The sequence below is a fragment of the Aulonocara stuartgranti genome (genome assembly GCF_965226115.1).
Source record: "Aulonocara stuartgranti genome assembly, chromosome: 8".
Taxonomy (NCBI): Eukaryota; Metazoa; Chordata; class Actinopteri; order Cichliformes; family Cichlidae; genus Aulonocara; species Aulonocara stuartgranti.
In genome coordinates, this window is record NC_138959.1 from 15,164,816 (window position 1) to 15,186,537 (window position 21,722).

At 40.2% G+C, this 21,722-nt stretch overlaps 1 protein-coding gene across 2 annotated transcripts in view; it reads left to right on the top strand.

The window, feature by feature from the left end:
* svild (supervillin d) overlaps positions 1-21,722 on the top strand; it is a 52,669-nt gene that overhangs the window by 18,352 nt on the left and 12,595 nt on the right. For both annotated transcript variants that reach the window (XM_082545033.1, XM_082545032.1), the window contains exons 2-8: positions 3,201-3,690; positions 8,923-8,957; positions 12,617-12,675; positions 14,557-14,654; positions 15,791-15,893; positions 17,035-17,621; positions 17,765-17,894. In XM_082545033.1, coding sequence (XP_082401159.1) covers positions 3,311-3,690; positions 8,923-8,957; positions 12,617-12,675; positions 14,557-14,654; positions 15,791-15,893; positions 17,035-17,621; positions 17,765-17,894 — 1,392 coding nt within the window. In that variant the 5' untranslated portion in view covers positions 3,201-3,310. The remainder of the gene's footprint in view (positions 1-3,200; positions 3,691-8,922; positions 8,958-12,616; positions 12,676-14,556; positions 14,655-15,790; positions 15,894-17,034; positions 17,622-17,764; positions 17,895-21,722) is intronic.

Consider the following 21,722-nt stretch of genomic DNA (forward strand, 5'->3'; position numbering starts at 1 on the left):
GATGTTTGACATCAGACTAACCGGAATCAATGTGAACTGTACTCATTGACTAATTTTTGGGATCTTTTCTGCACAAAGCAGATTAATAGTAGGTGTCTAGGACATCTGCAGGCTTGTAAGAAGGCTCAGACGGCATGGAGCCGTCCAACACAGTCGCAAAGTAAACTAAGGGAGACACTGTGGTCGCTCAGTGTTTAGAAAATCTCTTATTTTAGGTTGAGGAGGAATGGGGGAGGCCAAGGTGAACACCAACGGACACATTTTCTCTTACTGGATGGCACTCGTATACATTAGGGCTGCCACGATTAGTCGACTAGTCACGATTACATCGACGACTAATTTAATAGTCGACGCGTCAAAGCTTTGTAAGATCCCAAAAGACGCAGGAATAAGTAGTAGGATTTAAGAGTGTAATAACGGACTGAAACAGAAGATGGCAGCACAGCATGTACAAGGATGCCAGCTGCCGTTAAACCCCGAAGAAGAAGAAACTGTGTCCCAGAATTCACTGTTCAATGTTTCCAACTTTGAACAGTGGTGGCAGCTAGTTAGTTTTAATGTTACTCTTATTATTCTTTCTGGGTCACAAAATAAACGTTTAACATATTTTCAGGCGAGAATGTAGCTGTGTAAACTTCAAATATCTGCTCAGTTTATCAAGACGCCACATATTTTCAAAAGCGCTCCGACATTTTCGGAGACGTCTGTTACCCACTAGCTCGATAGTTAGCCGGGGTTCAAGGCTCACTAGAGCCGGTGAGAACACCGGACACCCGGCAAATCGTTTTGAAACCCACCGCCGTCTTTCGCTACTCAGGTTAAACATGTATAAGTCACTTAGAAAACTTAAAAATGTTATTGTTTGGCTTTTTTTCAGTATTTTATTTGTTCCTGAGTAAATCGGTTTGGCTGAGATTAAAGTTATAGTTTTTGCACAGCTGAATAAACGTCAAGCAGACAGCTGATTATCAGAAGTGTGAGATGCTCGAGAGTATACTCTGGTGTCCCATTATATTTTAGATAGCAAGGAGCAGACGGCTGAGTTTATTAAACTCCACCGAAACAATCTGCAAATTTCATTTAAATTTAATAAACTATCATCTTGTCTTTATTTTTAGTTAGCACATACCTTAAACACTTAAATCTGTAAGCTAATGATAGATATATAAAAGCAGATGCATGCTGGTGCAATAAGCTGTACGATTTACGTCCAATGGACGCATGATCTGATTAGTCGACTAATCGCAAAAATAATCGGTGACTAGTCGACAATCAAAATAATTGTTTGTGGCAACCTAGTACACATACACATTCTGTATAATATACACCAGTTTCCTATGTAATATTTCAAAGCTGTATTCTCTTAAAGGGAGTCATTTATTAACTAAAAGGTGGTCAGAGATTGTAAGCACTCAACATTTGTTCTAGCTTATCACTGTTACAGAATAGGCTCTTAGAGTCAGAGCATTTATTCTACCTTATGATCAGACACACCTTTGTTTTTCCTGTTGCCTTGACCCATTCCTCAGTTTTCCTCTTTCTTCTTGCCTCTCACATTACTAACATTGCCCAGATGCGGAACACTTATTTTCCCATATCCCTGAAGTGTGAGAACTGATGTTCTTAATTAACTCATGCTCTGTATTTATAGGGAATTCGGGGGGCTATGTTTAACATGTTCCCCTCTATGGTATATGCATCTGTGATTAATGTATGGATACGTATACTGGTCATGCACGTGCATTGGCTAAAATGACCTGTGGTGTTGTTGCTTTTGGCTTATCGGCAAATATGAAGATGTTTGGCTAACGTTTATCTGTGGTGTCACATCGACTTTGCTCTGGTTAAATGTTTAGAGATGGTGTGACGAGCCTCTAAAAGACTTTGTTTTTTTTTTTTGTATAATGACGGTTTCTTTGTTTCCCCAATAAAAATACCTCACGCCCCTCTCTGTCTTCTCTGTGACTTTTCCAAAGCATCGTGAGCATACTTGTGCTGTGAGAAACGTCTGTGGAAAAGCCCCAGTGCTTTTGGTCCAGCGGTCAGAAACGGTGCCTAATTATTATTGCTGTTGTCAGCTGGCAGTGCCATTTTCAGAGCTCTGCGTTCAGACCGTGTGTGGCTTTTTTTCCCCTCCTCTGTGAATACTTACTGGAACAAAGTGAGTTGAACTTAAGTCTTTTTTTTTCTTTCTCCCTAAATCATTGTGACTCACTTGGTATTGAAAAGTCAAGTTATTTTATAGTGCTTTTTTTGGGGTGCTGAAGAATGTGGAAAGGAGATGATTAAAAGATGATCCTTTTCACAGACACGGGTAGCTGAAGCCTGTCTCAGCATGCATGGACATGTAGAGATGAAAATAAACATTTACTGATACACACTAATGGACAACATAGAGATTTCAATGCACTGTAAAGACAGTCATTACTCTGGATAATAATTCTGAGAGCAGATAAGCTAGGTGCAAAGCTGTAAGGAATAACATGGGATTAAGATAATATTGCATGTGCATTTACCACTCTATACCCCCACCTCAACTTTCCAACCACCTCAAAGTCGGCCGATGTAATAGAGGCTCAAATCGGAGCCTCACAGCAGTGGTCGGGCGTCTTTGATCTGGCTGACATCATTTTCATGAGGTGGGGGCCAGATGTGATACGGCAGGGCTTGGCTGAGAGAGATGCAATTTGCTTAGTTTCTTATGAAAGCTGCACCAATGTGTGTGTTTCTGATTCCTGAGTTTGTCTTGTCAGTCAGTATTTTCGATATTTCCACAGGCTAGCATGGTAATCTTACCTCCCCCAACATCCCACCTCTGTGCATACTACACGTTCAAAAAACAAATAATTAACTAAGTAATTTATTTTCGTCTTATCTCAGAGTTCACAATCCTTCTTTGATGTGCTTTAGCAACGTTTATTATTTTTCTGGATGCAGTCTATTGAGGTCAAGGTTGTGCAAAATGTCCTCCGCAGTATCTGAGCTGTTACTGATATGCACTGATGCCTCTTGTGCCAAGTCTGAAGCATTTACCCATCTGTTTTGCATTGGACGTCTAAGTGATGTTGTACAGGAGTGCCCTCACTTCTCTTGTTTACTGTATGTGTTGGTACATCCGGTTTTAACCAGCTTTAATGGGCCAGTTGTCTGAAATTGTATCTGCAGGATGCACTAATGATGTCTTCCTTCCTTGTTTGCAGCGCTGGAATGATTTTGATGGAGTGAGACATTGCTGTCACGGGAGATTTTAAAGAAAAAAGTTGGATCACATATCAAGAAACTAGCCTCTTAAACCGAGTCGAACAGCGTAATGGATGGAATAGACACCCTGCAGAGCTCTGCGCCGGAGACCAAGGCTGAGCGAATTGCTCGCTACAAGGCAGAAAGAAGGCGGGAGTTGGCTGAGCGCTATGGCAACACAGAGGAGCTCACCTCAAAGTACGTGCGTAAGGACAGGAAAACTGCAGGCACATCCGAAACAGTGTCTTTAACAACAAAGGAGAAAGAGAAATGTGAGGATAATGGAGCAGAGCAAACATGCACCAGGAGGGGCTTCAGGAGTAAAGTAGCAGAACCTGTGGAGCCTGCTAATGAAGAGCCCACAAAGAGAACAGCTCACCCCAAAACAGAAACGACTACATCCTCAAAATCAGAAGCTGTGCCCTCCATAAAGATGTCCTCCCATTCCAGGTGAGTTTATCCACATTGTCATAATATTAGATATTAAACACACACTAACCCGTTGTTTGTGCAAGACCAGTCTCATTGTTGTTTTCATGGTGACATAAAATTGGCCAGGGTCATGAAACAGAGCTGCACAGACTTGTGCAAGAAAATCCCCTAAGAACAGATAACTGATGCACATGTAAATCTCTTAAAACTAATTTCAGGAGAAGAAAACGTAGTGTATTGCTTTTCTGAGGTTTCTTTGATTTAGAGAACATTTGCAACAATTGGGCCATTTTTATTCAGCTATTAAATAACTTTAAATGGGCTTGCTGGCTCCCAGTACGTGAAAAGGAGGTAACAAATCGGCGCATTTGGAGAACACTTTGTGCTATCTTCTGTTTGAGGTAAACACAAGTGCTAGCATTTCCAAAATTGGCCATGTGTGCAAAGAACAGGACTACCTTGTTTATTTTGCCATGGTGTGTTTTGCTGTGATTACGTACATGCTGCTTGCTTTGGTTCACTTCACAGTTATATGAGGGGCTCACAAAACCAGCGAATAATGAACCTCTATTGTCAGCTTGACTGGATGAAGAACCTGGAGGTTTCTCAGAGGAATGCTTGTTTCTGAGAATTGTACACAGACGGAGTAAAACATGTCCAGTCGTGGGTCTGGGGCTGTAATCATGCTGCGGATTCTGCTGCATGCACATAACTGGACTTGTCTGTTCCTGAATAAAGCTGCCTGAGGGAGTGATGCTGGTGAGGAGAAGAACAGAGATGGATAAGAGTGCTGAGATAAAATCAGAGTTGGAAGGGAATGAGTGTAGAGCTGTTGAGCTCTGCCAACTTTTCATGCTTTGCGCTTAATTAAGCATATTATAGACAAGCTATTTTATACACTGGAAAAGACATGACTTGGGTTATGGCCTTAAAATAAAAATAGAGCACAAGCAGCATGGCATGTTTCAGTGTTCTACGTTATCATATTTTATGGCAAGTTTGGCTAGTTTGATTACGTTTTAAAATAAATATATGTCTTTTTTTTATTTCTACATGCATATTTTAACAGTGATCATCGTTCTGCTTTTGTGGCTTTATTTGGATTAGAACTTTCTCTCTCTTTTTTTTGTAAACAGGTTATGAAATGTGAGAGGAACTTCTCTCAGTGCGTCGGCTTACCACTGCAGAAAGAGTGTTTGGGGAAAGTACAGAGTGCAGTTTATGGACTGTTTTTAATTACAGAGAGCAGAAAGGCAGGTTGACAGTTTAAGGTGTTTGTGTCACATGCCTGTCATGTTAGCTACTATTTTTGTAAGTTCTGTTATGATGTTCACTACACATCACAGCCCAGCTGTGCACGCTTACACAACATACATAAGTATGGTACTGTAGAAGCTTTTGTTGTCTAGGTATTCCCATATATTAATGGTTTTTAGTACTTCATATATTTTCCTTTATTTTAAGACATCTGCGTTCAGCATTGACTCTCATGTCTTTAGTGGGTCACACATATTTACTGAAACTTGAGCAACATTTTTGTGTAGTCTTTTACAGAAAGAGCGTACAGGAAACTGGAGCTTGGCTGTCTCGGTGATAATGAAAGCTGTCAACAGGCGTTTATCTGCAACAGACACGAATCTTTTCCTCGTGAAGTTGCAGTTGAAGGGTGACATTCCAAAAGTCTGCTTTTTGACGTTAAACTGTTACATTGCACCCTTAGCAATTTAAGAAGAATCCGTTTGGTAATGCTTTGTCATCCAACATCTGATGCGTTTGTGTGCATGAAAGCGCACTCTTTGGCTTCTTTCTCCCTTTATTATGATTTATTTTTTTAAATTTTATGTTAAAGACTCCTGGTTTTTAATAGAGGTAGGAATCGGAATCACCCCACAATACAATATTATCACAGTACTTTCCTCACTGTGTGATATCAACTTTAAATTATGTCCTCAAGTTAAACTTTGTTGATATCTGTTATGTTCGATAAGATAACGTTCGCTTCAGCTATTATTTTGATGCAAAATGTGATTGTCAACACTGTAACTAAAGCCTGCTATTGAGACAGAGTCAGTCTAATATCAGTCTGACTGCAGACAAATGAGCTCAAGTTGCCAACTTCAACTTCACTTCAACAATCTGTTTCTGATAACATAGCAATGACCCGTGCTAAATGCAAATGTAACCACTACATTTGCCCTCAGCATCCTTCTCATTCTATAGGAATATAACCAGAATACAACCAGCTTGCTGCCAATTGAGTCCAGTCCCCTTGAATTGTGCTCATTGACAAAGACTCGTTCAGACTGATGGCAACATGCTGGCAATCTGTCTGAATTGATAAATTAGACATCAGTTATTTGCAAACCTTTAATCTCTCTGAGATCGATTGCTCTCAGTCCAGACTGTGACTGTTTCCAGAAAGTTTGCCTCCTATCAGGTAAACTGTGCAATCTAACATGATGGTGAGTGTGAAACACTCTGGGCAACCATTTAGTTACCACAAGTTATATTCAGTTACATAAGGTTAAAAGCCAACAGTATCTATTTTTTAATGTGTGTGTGTGTGTGTGTGTGTGTGTGTGTGTGTGTGTGTGTGTGTGTGTGTGTTATCATATGAGTTTGGGATAGTATACATAGAATTTCCAGGACAAGTTGCTGCATAGGTCATAGTAATCTTGGTTTGAAAGTGCTCTATGCTATCAAGCATGTGTAACAAACCACAACTATTAATGCTACTGACATGATGGGGTTGGTACCTCTTTATAAACAAAACAGAATTGGGATTAAGGCTAAGGACTGTTTACAGTACTGAGCCACAGCAAAGACAAATGCCTCAAAAAGTTAAGCACACAAATCAGATGTAATAAAATTACAGCTTTTAACAACGCTGCAGCCACAAGTGTTGTTTTTATGCTCTTATTTCATTTTCTCTCATGATATAATTTAATATGATGCACACAAAGCTAAACATAAATTTATGTGAACACTTTTACTGTGAGTGTTTGTTTGATTACACAAGTGCCCAGCTGGATTGGAAAGTTCCCCTCTGTTTTGCTTTTCGCCCACTAAACTGCATTCCGGTTTTCTTCATCTACTTTCAGCTGACCGTCAACGTGTGGGTAGCAAAGGTGATGTGTTTCTGAGACTTATAAGGTTGGTTGTTAAAAATGGGCTGTCCGAGATCAAACAATGAGGTTTACAAGGTCTACAAATACATGCAAGTCAGAGCAATGACCGATTTGGACTTCTGCAGCAAATCATTGTAGAGTCTACAACATAATCTACGCAAGTTGCCGTCACCATTACCAGCATTCATACTTGTGTGAGGTGCATTATGTGTTAATTACCTTGTGGTCCTGTCCTGATGTTTTATGTGCTGCCAGCCACAGCAGAAACAAAGTGCTGGGACTTTTTTCCTCCTGCGTTCCCACTCTTTGTTGTGGTCAATTTTTCTTTTCTTTTGTTTGTTTTCAAGAAACAAACATCTTCGTCCCTCAAGTTTTTCCATTTCTTTGTACAATCCATTGTCTCCATTCCAATAGTTTTGGCAATCTCCTTCCACAAATGAGCTGACATCTGTGAGTCCTTACATTATAATGTTATGATCATTCTCTCATTGATCCAATCAAAAACTGGGGCCCCAAAAAAGAAAATATAGCTGGGAATGCGTAGGAGGAATCAACGGTACTGAACAGGCCACTCAAAATAGTTTGGAGCTGTGTTGACTTGACGTATGGTTGCAGATCTACGAAGGCGCACGTCATGTTGTGACGGAGAATAGTTTCAGAGGGGTTCGTGGTTTGCTTACACACAACATAGGTTTTATACGTCTGTGTTAAATTTAAATCTCTGCAGCCAGAGATTTTTGAGTATTGCATCACTTCAGTTTATTGTTAACTACATAAATACAGGCCAAAGAATATATTGGCCAGTGTAGCATGATGTCTTCACAAAACTATCAGGAAGCGTGGCTGTTAAGAACTGACAAAAGTTTGTGTAGTAAACAAATCCAAGCCAAGAATTACTCATAAGAAACTGCAATAAAAAACACTTCTGTAGTAGTTTTAGGCCCACAAATTACAGCAGTACAGGGAAAAGCGAAATAATACGGAGTCCAAGCCAATGTTTAAATGTTGTTTTGTTCCCTTTTGCAGCTGCATAGTGTAGTTGTAGCTCCTGTGCATGTAAACGGTTAACATTAAGTGTCAGCTAAGAAGATATACTGCTTACTTAATAAGAAAAAGGAGGAAACAAACATCCTTTATGCCTGGGTGTGGCATGCTATCAATTTTGGACTGATGGGCATAGGCAGCTTTCATAAACTGACATTTGATTATAGTATGGTACCTGGCACTTGCTCATCTGTAGCCATATTTGCTCAAAATAGCTTTAGGAAGATTATCAAATCCTAATAATAATCCAACTGTGTCAAGTCTGTCTTTGAGGAAAAGAGGGCTGGAAGAAACCAGCCAATTAATCAGCTTTATTTGCTTAAAACTACTACTTTTGCTTATCTCAGATTCCTTTTATTTCCACTATGCAGAAAGTATTTGGTGACAAATGTACACTGAAGGAACAACTGAACTTAAGAGTTTAGACTCTTAAAGTAGAGGCTAAACCCACACTCCCTCGTTCTCAAGAAGCACTCTGTGATGCAGTTAATTGGAAGCGCTTGCTGCTGCTTGTTTATAGTGTGAACTTTGAGGTTCACTTTCTCACAACAGTGTGTGGTTGCGGGCTTTTAATGAAGCACAGTGGGATGTACTTGAATGATGCATCTGAAATGAACTAGGGTTTGTGTAGCCTCTGCCTTCCCTCTCTCCAATAACCTTTGACCCGTTGCAGATGTCCTCCATTGTATTAAAGCATTTCTCCCCTCCTCCTGTTACATCACTGCTGCTACCCCACAGGCAGCTGCTGTCCCCATCCATTTTTAACGCCCATTACTTGGAAATGAATGGCCATATCTTCAGATGCAAGAAAGGCTTTGCTGTTATATCATAGCTGACACGGGAGTGGAAGAGCAGCATGAGTAAATGGATTTATGTCATATGAGACGCAGTAAGTTGCTTGCTGCAGTTCTTGCAATTTATTTTAGACTTAAGTGTGCATATGTGGACTATAATAGTGTATTTAAGAGGGATGTACATATATTTTGTGCTGTTTGCCAGCATCACTTGTAAAAAACGTGTAACTTCTGTCATCTCTTTATTGCATTAGAGAGTGACCTCATTTCTCTCTGTCTCCCAGGCTGCTGGAAACTGATGACACAGAGGAGCCAAAGGGTAAGATGAACTCGTACTTTCACTGCGCTCTGATCCTCTATTGTTCCACACACTGCCTTATCACTAAGCTCATTCAAGTTCTATTACTCAGTGTGAAGGGAATACTGAGCTCATTGCTGATGTCAGATTACCTTCCTGATTTATAGACGTTGGCTTTTTAATACTCTTATATCGAGAAGTGAAGAAAAATACATCTGAAATGTTCTTTGCTCAGTTTGTGGTTGATGTATAATTTAAAAAAGCATTGCTTTAGGTTTTCTAAACTGATATTTTTTCCAATAAATAAATAAATAAAATAGAGAAGCGGTTTGTCATTTACTTGATGAGACAGCTAACCAGCTAGCTTTACAAACTAAAGCTGTGTCCAAGGTGTGTAGATAAAACACAGAAACATATCTTACATACAAGTATAGTTACAAGGATTATTATTTGTGTCCACTGTGGAAAAGAAGCTACGGAGAAGTAATTTTTTATCTTCTGTTTACTTATTATTCTCCTCTAAATATTACTAACTGATATAATTGACAATATAAACAAGTTTATTAGCTGATAACCCTTTTTATACTTTATATCATCCAGTGGTTTTGTACTTTGAATTATACACTTTATTGTTAGCATTTGGGCTGCTGCCATCTGGAAGCTTCTATATTAGAATGAGAGGGTGGAGTGCTAAGTCATCAGCTAAATCAGCTAATGCCAACAAACTTGGTTAGCAAGGAATTCATAAACCATTTATGTGCCTTAGCAGTGCACAGGCACATATACAGTCTTTGCTTTGATGCTAAGTATCAGACTGATAAAATACTATAATTTTACTTATTAAAACTGAAGCATAAACCTGTTTAGATGGTCTGTACCAAGCAGCACATTGTTTGTTTCTTTTAAGATGTTTTGTTAAAATGGTACAAAAGGCATCAACAGCATAAACACGGTCTGTAGGTCCAGTTTAGTGACTGTTGTTAGTGGATGTGAAAGACATACAGGAAGTAGGATGCTAGCCATAAATGTAGTATAAATGCCACATTTTAAACAAAAACACTTTTTTCAAGTCTAGTCAAGTGGCTTTGTTATTTCAAGCATGTGCAGTTGTACCATACACAGTGAAACGAGACAGCGTTTCTTCAAGACCATGCTGCTACACATAACAGACAATCAAGACAGGACTACATAAAGTGCAAAGTGTGCAAAAATTGCAAATAACCAGTGCAACACCAGACAGAACAGAATGATACAGACACAGAATAAAGAAATAGAAAAGTGCAAAAATCACAGTGGGTTGTGCAAAAGACAGAAACGTTGTGCAAAAGGTAACATGATGTTTAAAGGTGTGTTTGTATGACATTGTGCAGATAAGTGCTTGAGGTGTTTTAGTGTGGATGCATGCAACAATCTGTGACCATGCCTTTCTTTGTCCATGGTTGGCCCACTTACCCGTGTATTTCTCTGCTTACATGTTTGTTGTCCCTTCCGTTTGGTTACCTTGTATTTAGAGATAAGTGTAAGTGCTGGGTTAGACAAAGAAAGTAGAAGGTGAAAGTTTTCAGAATTGTGCAGTGAGCAAAACAGTTACTTTAGTGTTTCACAGCAGAGTAATGTTGTGTAGCATCTTATTGGCACACACAATGATCATGTTTCCTTGTTTTTTTTAGTGCTTGAATTCTGGAAGTTAGCTTTAGATTTAATTAAAAGTTGTTATTTAATCATCAAAATCATATGTTAGAGAAGAGAAATGGAGCTAAATATATTCTTCCCATGATTGTTTTCATTTTAGCATATAACAAATTTTAACCTGGACTTGCTCAGTGTAAAAGGTGCACTGCAGGCATAAATTATAAATGATAGCACTATTGTGTCCATAGTGTATTTGACTGAGGTGCACACACACACTGGCTATCACTGGTGTTGCTTTTATTCCCTGCACCAGCTGTAACTTCTCTCCAGTGAACTCGGTCTGATCTGTAATGAGAGGGTTTGAAATTTAAAACCCAGCATGAAACAAGCTGCAGGCAGTATTCTGCTGACTGTCTCAAACTGCCATATTCTTCAGTATTGAGTGACTTTTCTTTTCTGTCAACACCAACAGGACACTGAATCATTGTGTTTCCCAGCTAAATGTACCCCAGCTGGGAAACAACAGGATTACATGACCATTACTTATGTTATTTCAGTTAAACCATGTTATAGCTTTAAACAGCTCATTTCAATCTTGATTTTGGGAACAAAATATTCACAGAATAACATTAAAAAATGATATGTTGGCAGAAGAGTCGATTCTCAGGCAGAACACCTCTTGTATTTACATCAAAGGTTTCTCTGACCTCTCATCAAGTCAGTAATGCATGTATGCAAACAGCTAGCTGGTTCAAATTTAATACCTAACCAAGATGCAGCACTGTTGATACCCACATAATTATTAAACTCTACAAAATAGGTGATGCCCACCACAGTAAATACACTCCATTTGATGTTTGCTGATACTGGCTAAACATCACCTCTGCTGCAAGTTTGATTTTACAAATCTGATGTTTTGATGTTCCCTGGTATTGTAGTGTGATTGTTTACACTTGTCAAGCAGAAGGTTGCTGGTTTAATTCCAGACAGTGACAGAAATTTGCTTTGAAGTTGTGTCAGAGAGGCCATCTGGTGTCAAACATCTGGAGCTATGTGCTGTGGCGACCCCCAATAACAAGGGAGCAGCTAAAAATGGTAGTAGTGCCTGGCTGTTATTTACATTTGACCTGAGCCTTTGACCTGGGCATCAACAGTAGAACAAAGATCGCAGTCTTGTAAGAAACGCTACCTGACGAGTCTTTAAACTTCAGTGGAAGTTTTTTTTCCCTCTCTCTAGTTTGGATCTTGGATGGGTGATGATGTTAAAGACTGGACTAAAGTCAAAGCTATAAGAGTACAGTCTGAGTGGAGTCACTAGTCTGCAATGCTTAGCATGATTTAATTCAGATGATGAAACACTATGTTCTCGACAGCAGGGGAGCTCGGAAACATAAATTAAAAGTGGAGCTTTCTTTTTATTTTTTCTTTCATTGGAAACAGTGAGTTTGTCAGAGACGTGCTGTTATTTTGGCGTAAAAATGTCACGTTGTCGGGGCGATAAAAACAGATTTAGAGTGCGGGGATGAATTTAAGTGCGTTGACTTAAGAAGTGTGTGTTGTTTTGGAGTATTGTAAAATTTAATGATTTCCTTTTGTTAAGATTAGAAGATTATATTCTCAGGGCTGTTCTTGATTAGGGAGTTCACATGAGACCCAATTCTATTTCTCTCTAACGCATATGCACAAGTAAACGTATTCCTCTCATCAGATGTTGAACTGTTGCATTATTGAAAGACTCGCTGAATTCACTGTGGCGCTTCCCACTGACTTTTCAGGCTCCCCCTGAAGCCAGTGGAGCTCATGAGCCCTTTGACATGACTATTTTTTTTTTGACCAAGAGAGAGATTGGTGTGTAGTGCATTAAATTACCTGTTATGTCTACTTTTGTACAAGCTTTAAAAATGCAATGTTTTCTGTGCCAAACACACTGTCCTGAATCATTTTCCCTTGCATACACTCCCACTGATCGTTTTTTACTGCACTGGCAGAAAGAAAGACACTTGTGGAGCAATTAATTCTCACTCTTTTATTCGCTGTGCTCATTTTAGTTGATAAAAAGCCTGTGGACTCCAAGAGAAGTGCAACTTCCAGCGTGTCTCTTTTTAAGGTACGGTATTTTGGTTTGCCATCTGTCTCACTTCATGCATTTGTCTGTTTGTATATATTTGCACTTGTTGTGGACACATAAATCTGTTTCTACTGCCTCGTTCTAAGGACCTGGCACCTTTTTAGGGAACAAACATCAAATCCATTCATGAAAATAAAAGGCTATGAGCTTTAGATGACAGATTAGAAATCAAGGTTAGGCAATCAGCTGTTCGTTTAGTGGTAGAACAGTTGCCGTATGTACTGCAATGTATGTGTATTTTATTTTTTGGGGGGTGCGTTTGTCTTTGGTTTATCCCTTTCAGCCCCCTTGCTGATTTACTCACAGCAGCTTTCCAATGCAGCTGGTGTGCACTCCAACTCCCCTCTGGAGGTTTGCACCATTAATAACAAATTGAGCCTTTCCATACAGCACAGAGATGTCCTGCACCTGGATGCATGCTTGGCCAAAGTCATGACTTCAGCTCACACAGGCAGTGGAATTGGTGGTGGAAAAATAAAAAGATGCACTCAAACAAAAATGTCGATAATGTCCTCAATCCTATGGGAGAGTTTCACATGTGTTCTTAAAATGAACTGAGTGTTGGTCTTTCCCAGGCTGCTAAGGTTTCAGAAGTGGTTAGGTTTCATGATGTTTGATGTAAATAGCTGTTCTAACTGGGCCTGCAAACTAGGGACGGTGCCAAGACTGGCCAAGTGAACCCAGATGGCAGCAAGTTGCTTGAACCAAAAAATTGCTGGGAAAGTAGCCTCTCTTTGGGAGCCCAACTGAAAATCGCAGTACACCCCCACCCCCACCTCCATCCGTTCTTCTGACCTAGATCTGTTATTTTAAGATGCCTCACTCGACTGTCAGCAGCAGTGACAGATGCCCATTTTCTGTCTTCACGTTTCCCTTATCACTCATTTCTCCTCCTGTTGAAAAAAGCAGGTGAGTCAGTGTCTCCATCAGAAGAGACAGAGTAGGAGTGAGGTTACAGCATGTCTTCCAGCTCGGATGGAAGCAATAAAAGAGAGATTCAGCTCATTTATACTTAGAATTTCCTGACTGAATTTCCTGAATGTATAAAAATCTGTTCTGCAGAAGGCAGCACATCCTCCCCGGTGGAAAAATGTGTTCCTTCTTTGTAATCAGTGAGCATCGCCTAGGTTGTAAGGAGCCTCTAATTCTCTAATTCGATGGAGTTTAATTTCCTCACTGCTGGAGATCCACTTATCTTCACCAGGTTACCTCAGGGCTCAGTAAAGTGTTTACTGACAAAGGTCCCACACAGCTGCAGGTTTTAAAGAAAAAACAAATCTGCCGATTAGACAGAAATATAAAGGAAGACATGTAAATCCTTTCACTTTTGCTTTCTTGGCAAGTTTGATGAGTAAATTGATGCTATTATGTTACAACACAACATATACAACCTGTTAGTTTACGAGCTTGGGTGAAGAGTTACCATAGTTCAGTCTAAAGGTAGTCATACTTTCTTAATGCTGTTTTATTAGCATTTAAAATAAGCACACGAGCAGAATTGGAAACAACACAAACAAGAAACCTGCCTCAGCGGTTCCCTTGCATTAACATGAAAAATATAGCCCAGCTAATTCCTTTCTTTTTAATTCTCACACTGCACGTACACAGGGTGGATGAATATGTCATACCTGCTCTTTGACATCACATACTTCCTTTTATCTTTTTTTTCCTGGAACACCCTGTTTGCGTTGCAGGGGTTAACTGCTTTTCTCAAATAGAGGGAGGTGGAGCCACATTCATTTATTTACTTCCTATATCAAGAAATCCTTTACAGCTGCCGTAGGACTTCAGAAGTATGTGTTTAAAAACTTAAACCTAGCCTTTAAGATACTACTCCCTCCATTTTTTCTTTACCTGTAGGAGGTGGAGGGGATGGAAGATGGAAGCAGCGGCCGACAAGTTGATGTTAAAGGAAAGCATCAGGTAATCGACAGTGAGGAAAAGGAAACCTCTACGAGGTAAGCAATTCCAGCCAGGTCGAACGCTTTTATTAGATGAACGATATTAACCGTTTAAATGCTGTAGTGTCTTTCTTGTGGGCTGTGATACATTATACAGCACAACATTAATAGTTAGATATACCTTGAAACACGGTGACATGCAGGGCGAGCAGACTGAATGGAGCACAGAGGTAATTACAGGCTGTCTAATGTTGTAAACAGCTGCAGAGATAAACCAGATAAACCTGCAGGGCTTGCCTTTAATACTGCTCTGTCTTGCACGCACGCACGCTCGTGCACATGCATCAACACACAAGCACTCAGGTGTCAGTGGTAGCCACAGTGATTCAAACCAGATTGAAGTTAATAGCTGCTGCAGTGAGAGCCACACTGTACTTAGCACTGTAACCACTGTGTGGACAGTTTAAGGTATAACTGAAACCATTCCTGGCCCTTCTGGTCCATGTGGAGTTTGAATGAATCCCACAAACTGTTCTCAGCTTCTCCCCAAGTCAGGAATTGTTTCAGTGTGTATGTGTGTGCATTACCATTTCCAACTAAACCTCATCACTGCCTGCAACATGTATAGTGAATAATGGTTAGATTCTTATTTACACCTGCATCTATATTTTTATTCTTCTTGAGTAGCTTTGCATGATTCAGATGATTTCAGGATGTTTTTTTCTCTTATACTGGACCTTGGTGTTGCCCCCTCAGATTAGCTGCTGTCTGAAACAAGTCTATTTAGGTCGTCACCTCTTTTCTGATTGGCTGCCCCTCACAAATAAAAGGTTTGAACAGTCCGGGGGCAAGCCTGCTGTGCTAACATGTCTTCTGTATGTAATCTCATATCTTCTGTATACATTATACTCATACATGCACATATTAAACATGGCTGAAGTTTCAAAGACATCTGACTACTGTTTCAAGAGCTTCTTAAGTTATAAATTAATAAAATACAAACAGTGAGAGTATCATCAGCTCCTTTTTATTACTGTGGATTCACCATGTAAGCTGTCACAGTGGCAGCCTTATGTTATAGTAAGCTTAAAGTCATATCAGTGTTGCCAGTTTAATCCAGCAAATTTATATAATGTTTAATTTTGTTCTAAGATCTTTGTGATTTCTGTCTTTTTTTTTCTGATATATTATAGGCTCCATAAACCTGATCCAGGCAAAGTCATGGAAGAGAAGGAGTCTGCAGACGAACCTTCATGGAAACAGCAACATGAGGACACTGCCACTACAGAGGAAAAGGTCAGCTTACCAAAATGAAAAATAATGCACTCATAAAACTGTGAAGGTATATAAAAATAAGAAGTGATTCTCATGAGTCGATAGGCAAACCTATAAAAGTGAAATTCTGTGAATTCTTTTCTGGGTTGTGTGTTTTGTGGTCAGGTCTCCATACCCCGGATATGTAAAATAAAGATAATTTTTAAAGTAAAAGGACCACTTTTCAGCCGTGTCTTTCTTGGCTCTAAAGAATCCAAAAGAACCGGATTTAATAATATCCTATTTCTAGACATCTGCAATTTCTAGTTCCAAAACTCTTTGCTTGGTTTTGTTTTTTCCTGGTCTGGTTTAGTTTAGTTTAGTTTAGTTTTTTTTTGTAAACTTGATTTATAAATCCCTCATCTGGAAAAAATATTATAACGTGACCCAAACTGATTCTCGAAAGTAATCAGATGAAGTAAACACACATACTTCTTCGTGTAAATGCCCACACACGTATCGAACTCTGGAGTTCATTAAAGGAGACCACCGAATTAGCACTGGACTTTAATCTTACACCCAGCTGGCTTTGCAGTCTTACTTCTTTGTGCGTCTCTTCCTAAATCAGCACCCTCTCATCACCTTTGACCTCTTAGCGTCTGCTGTCACAGCTGCTTTTGCTAAGTTATAGCATATTAAAGACATGATCATGCCTCCTCTTTTTGCAGGGAAGAAATACATGGTCTGGCCTTGGAATTTCTAATATTTTCAAAAAGCTTTGCTTTCTGACACCAGTTTCTCTATCGGAATCTTTTCCTTATATTGCAAAAGACAAAAAACTCTTTCAGATTTGTTGACAATATCCGTATTTGATATGTTGACATTCTTAGAGGGGGGGGGGAGTGAGGCTAAGTCATCGTCATATTTAATGTGACTCACTAACCTTAACGTGGGAGTAGGTCACTGAAAGCAGTGAGTAAGCACTTGAATCTGTCTTTGTGTTGATTGTATTAGGTTGTACAAATATGGAGAAGAGAGGGAGAAAGAAAAATAGATTTTCACTATAAATGCCGAAAAACTGAGAAAGCTGTTAGATTTAAAAGTTGTATTTCTTTTCATATTATAATGGCTGCTAATAAAAATAAATTAAAAAATACCCTTCTGTGTTGTTTCCCCTCTACAGTCTTCCAGTCTCCACTCTGACAGAGCTCTCCCACTCAGCAGAAACAGAGACGCCTCTCCCCCTCCCAGTCCTCCCTGCCAGTCTGCCGCTGTGCTGAAGCGCCAAGACTCGGGGCCTCAAGGCATCAAGGGAATCCTAAAGAAAAGCCGCTCTACTAGTGTGGAGTCAGACCACAGCGACGGCTCCATGCCTGACCGTTTTCCAGCACAACAAAGTAGTGTCACCCTAAGCCACCCTCAGAGTGAAGACAACGAGGAGGAGGTGGAGGTAGAAGAAGAAGAAGAAGAAGAAGAAGAGCGGGAAGAGGTGGAGCAGCAGGAGGAGGAGGAAGAAGAGATGGAAGAAGAGGTTAATGGGGAAAATGGCAAAGAGGATGAGTCATTAACAGATGAGTTCCCAGATGGAGGGTGCATCAGTATCAACAGATATCAGAGGGGGAGCAGCAGCAGTAGCGGTGGAGGGAGCTATGAGGAGATGCGGAGTCCCTCCCCTGATGAGAGCCTGGAGAAGTCCTCCACAATGTCAGAAGATGTCGAGGAGCTCGAGAGCAGTTTGGATGGAAGTCAGAGCTCGTCATTCAAACAGAGGTCAGCATGTGGAGAAACATGATTGAGACAAAAAAAATCAATATCATGCATAAGATGGAAATTTAAACTTCTTTAAAATTACTGAAAGGTTCAGACTTTTAAAGAGAAGCAAAAAGGATTCATGTGTCTTGTTTTCTTTTTAGATTGGCTGAGCTCGGTAGAGAAGGTGAGAAGGACACACCGAAGAAGGCGAGGCCATCTCAGGTGCTCCAGACGTCACTGGCTGACCGCTTCAACCAGCTCCAAGATGCTGAAGGTGCCTGGAAGAAAAAGGTGAGTTTTTACTTACTGAACAAATATGTGATTGCTGGTCGCAAACTTGTTCACTTTGTAAAATTGCACCTCTACAAAACTTTATATTGGTCATTTTTGCTGGAGGCTATTGTGTTGGCAGGGTTGCAGGGCTTTTTCTTCACTGGGAAAAGGGTGGTAATGAGCAAAAACAGCCATATGTTGCAGATTACCATCAGTTTTGTGTAAAGGCAAAGAAAAGACTTGGCTGCGGACACATGTATTCCTTTGCTGAATCAGCTTGTTTGCCTGAATTGCTGCCAAAGAGGTGTGAGGTCAGGAGGGCTTGGCGGTGCAGCGGATATAGGAGTGGCGATGCTAAAGCCAGAGATCCAGGGCTTAGCTAGCCTGCCAGAGAGAATGAAGGACACACCTTTTACCCCTTGTAAAAATAAAATCCTACACCATGACCAAACACCTGCAAGCCTTCCAAGCTTATGCTTCCTTCCTTTGTTGGCTTTTGCACTCTCCTTTCTTCTTCACTTCTCTAAGTTAAAACAATAATTTCCTCCACAGGGTTAGCTTTTTTGTTCTTAACAGACTTTCATTTCTCAGAAATATATATAAACATCCAGATCATACTGTTTTGCACAGGTCAGTGTAAACGGTCTAGTAGATACATGCTAAAGCAACTGTCGTACTTGGCAGTGATGCAAGTTTATGCAGGTTTCTACACGCTCTTCTTTTCTACAAAAACATGACCACCCACACAAAGCAAGTATTCAAGTGGAAACACAAGACTACACCATACAAAAACCAGTCCACTGAAAGTGCTTGTACTGGATGATACTGCACAAGTGAAAAAAATCCAGTGTGTTCTGCATGGACATCCCCAAAACGGTTAAATGGACTCTTAAGATTGAAATGATGTCATATTTCTTTATATATTTTTATTTTTTATTTTTGGCTGGGTGTCTGTCAAGATCAGTGTTTTTTCTCGGGGGATTACTGGTTTGGGTTCATCCAAATATGAGCTAACGTTAGAACAAATCCAGGTCTGGAAAAAGCCACTTTATGAGTGAGTGCAAGCAGCCAAAATTTGAGCAAATCCCCAAATACTGAAGCATGATGTCATTTCATATTTGTGTGGTCTTTATTCGTTCTGATAAATCCATGCTAAAGCCATAAAAAATTTTTTTTAGTGTATTTCCAGTGATGGCACAAAAACTGCATCCTCAACACTCGCACGCATGAACGGGTGCCAAGCTGGTGTCTGAAATGTCTCTGGATCGCTTCCTTTACTTCTGTCTGAGGCTTGTGAATTGGAACCTACTGTTTATTGTGGCTGCTACTGTAGAGGTCTGGGAAACCAACTTATGTCACGGATGCAGCTAATACAGGGTTTGACTAAATTACCGGCATTAGTGTCATGTCTGCATTAGCCATGGGGCATTTACTCCCATGTGGAACATGTCTCTCTCATGTGGAAAGGTCATCGGTTTTCATTAGAGCCAGACAAATATTACCAACTGATATTGGCCTATTGCCGATATATCTACGCTGGGGTATGAGTTGTCTGAAATGTAGCAGATGCACAAGCAGTTGTCAGACACTTCATTAGTTGTACCTTGCCTGTACTGGGTTGGACGCACTTTTTGCCTTCAGAACTGCGTTAATTCTTCTTGGGATTGATTCAAGAAGATGCTTCAAAATTCCTCTGGGATTTTCATCCTTGGCATCACATATTTGCTGCAAGTTCATTGCATCCATGATGCAAATCTCATGTTACACTACATCCCTAAGGTACTCTATCAGTTTGTGATCTGTTGACTTCATACCATTGATCCACCCTGAACCTTTGAGCCAGGATGGATTCATGTTTCCATGGTTTTTACACCGTATTCTGACCCTACCATCCGAATGTCACAGTAGAAATTGAAACTCATGAGACTAAGCATCTAGTGTCCAGTATTGGTGAGTCCCTCTGAATGTAGCCTCAGTTTCCTTTTCTTCACTAACAGATGCCAACAGCAGAGAACCCCACCCAGTATGGTTTTCTGCTGCTGTAGCCCATCTGTTTCAAGGTGTGATGTGTTGTATGTTTAGAGATGCGCTTCTGCATCCTATAACGTGGTAATTTTTGAAACTATCAGCTTAGACCAGTCGGACCATTCACCTCTGACCTCTGACATAAACAAAGCATTTTCACACAGAGAAATGCCACTAACTGGATATTTTCTCCTTTTCATGTCATTCCCTGAGCCTTGAGATGACTGTTTGGGAAAATCACAGCAAATCCCTGTCTGGCACCAACAACCATGCTTTGTCCAGATTCACTTAAATCACCTTTCTTCCCCTTTCTGATACTCAGTTTAAACTTGCACACGTCATCTTAAGCATGTATGCATATATAAATGAATTGAGTTGCTGCCATGTGATTGGCTGGTTATTTACATGAACAAGCAGTTGAACATATGCATCTAATAAAGTGTCTAGTGATTCAATTTCAGACAGAGGAAAGCTTTGAGTAAATGGACATGTGCGTTCACATAGTTTGTCCAAAGAATCCTGTCTAATAGATCTGTTTTTTCTCACAGCCTCAAAAATCCAGAATCAGTCAGACTCGAGTTTTCATGTTAAACACTTTCTCTTATCTCATACGCTGCCAAGTTATTTCAGATGTTTTTACTCTTCGGTTACTATGTGGAAGACCAGAAAATGTAACACGCATGGTACAGGCCATGATCGGCTCCAGATGTTTCCTGTTAAGCCTGCTAAGCTGATCTGTACACAGTGGTGCTGTAAAGTGATGCTTTGTTGTAAATTTAATTTAAAGAGGGTCTATTGTGCCTGTTAGTCATAAATTGCAATGAGTGATGGCTACACGTTTCGAGCTAATGGTTAATAACATAAGAAACCAAGCTGTTTTAGGTGTCCTTTACAAAAACATACTGACTCTTGAAGATTGTTTAAAATTGTTTGCTGTATAATCCTTGAAGGCTTGCTAAGTTTTTGGGTTTCATGTTTCAGAGATGACTTAACAAAGAACAGTCTGGCATCCCTCCACAAGCTAACACACTGACAGTGCAGGCCCCACACAGAAACTTAAGTGCATTAACTAGTCATTAGACTTATGTGTGTTGTTCCCAGAAAGTCTATTAGAGAGTCTATTAGCGATCGACAGAGACTCATATGTGCTGTCTCTTAATGCAGCTTTTAAAACAGTCTCAGCTTCACCCACTTTATGCTATAAAAATAATCCTTGTCTTTACTGTTGCCCTTCTTCTTTTCTAATTCTTCTTTTGTTATATTTTTCCTTTCTTCTTCTCCTCTTATATTTTCCCTCCCTTAGTTTCCTCTGTCTTGCTGTGTTCCTATGGCCTCTGTCCTCACATGCAGACTCTTCCCCTTTCTTTGACTTTGGCATCTTTTCCCCACCCCTTCAGGTGAGTGTGCGTGTGTTTGTGTGTGCGTGCACACATACATACAATGCATGGACTTAACTGCTTAACATTCGCTCGTATTTCTCAACTTGTGTCCCGGACAGCCTCTCGCCCTCACAGAGTCCCACTGAGAACTCAGAGCTGTCGACACACTTTCTTTCGCTACATGAATGCGGTCTGCTGAACTACAGGTGGTTGATATCTGTGTTAGTGGTTCGCCCAAAAAGCTGCCCACACTGTACGGTAAAGCAGGGGTGGAAAAGTGGTTTCCTGTGGGGCTTTGAGGTCTTTTCCTCTCCTCCACTCTCTCCGGGGTCCTGTCAGGCCAAGGTATTTCCCTTTTCTGATTGACTCCAGAGGAGCGTGCTAGCTTGAAGGGCTATCGCAATGTGCAAGTGTGTGAGAGTTGTTCCAAGACTTTGTGATT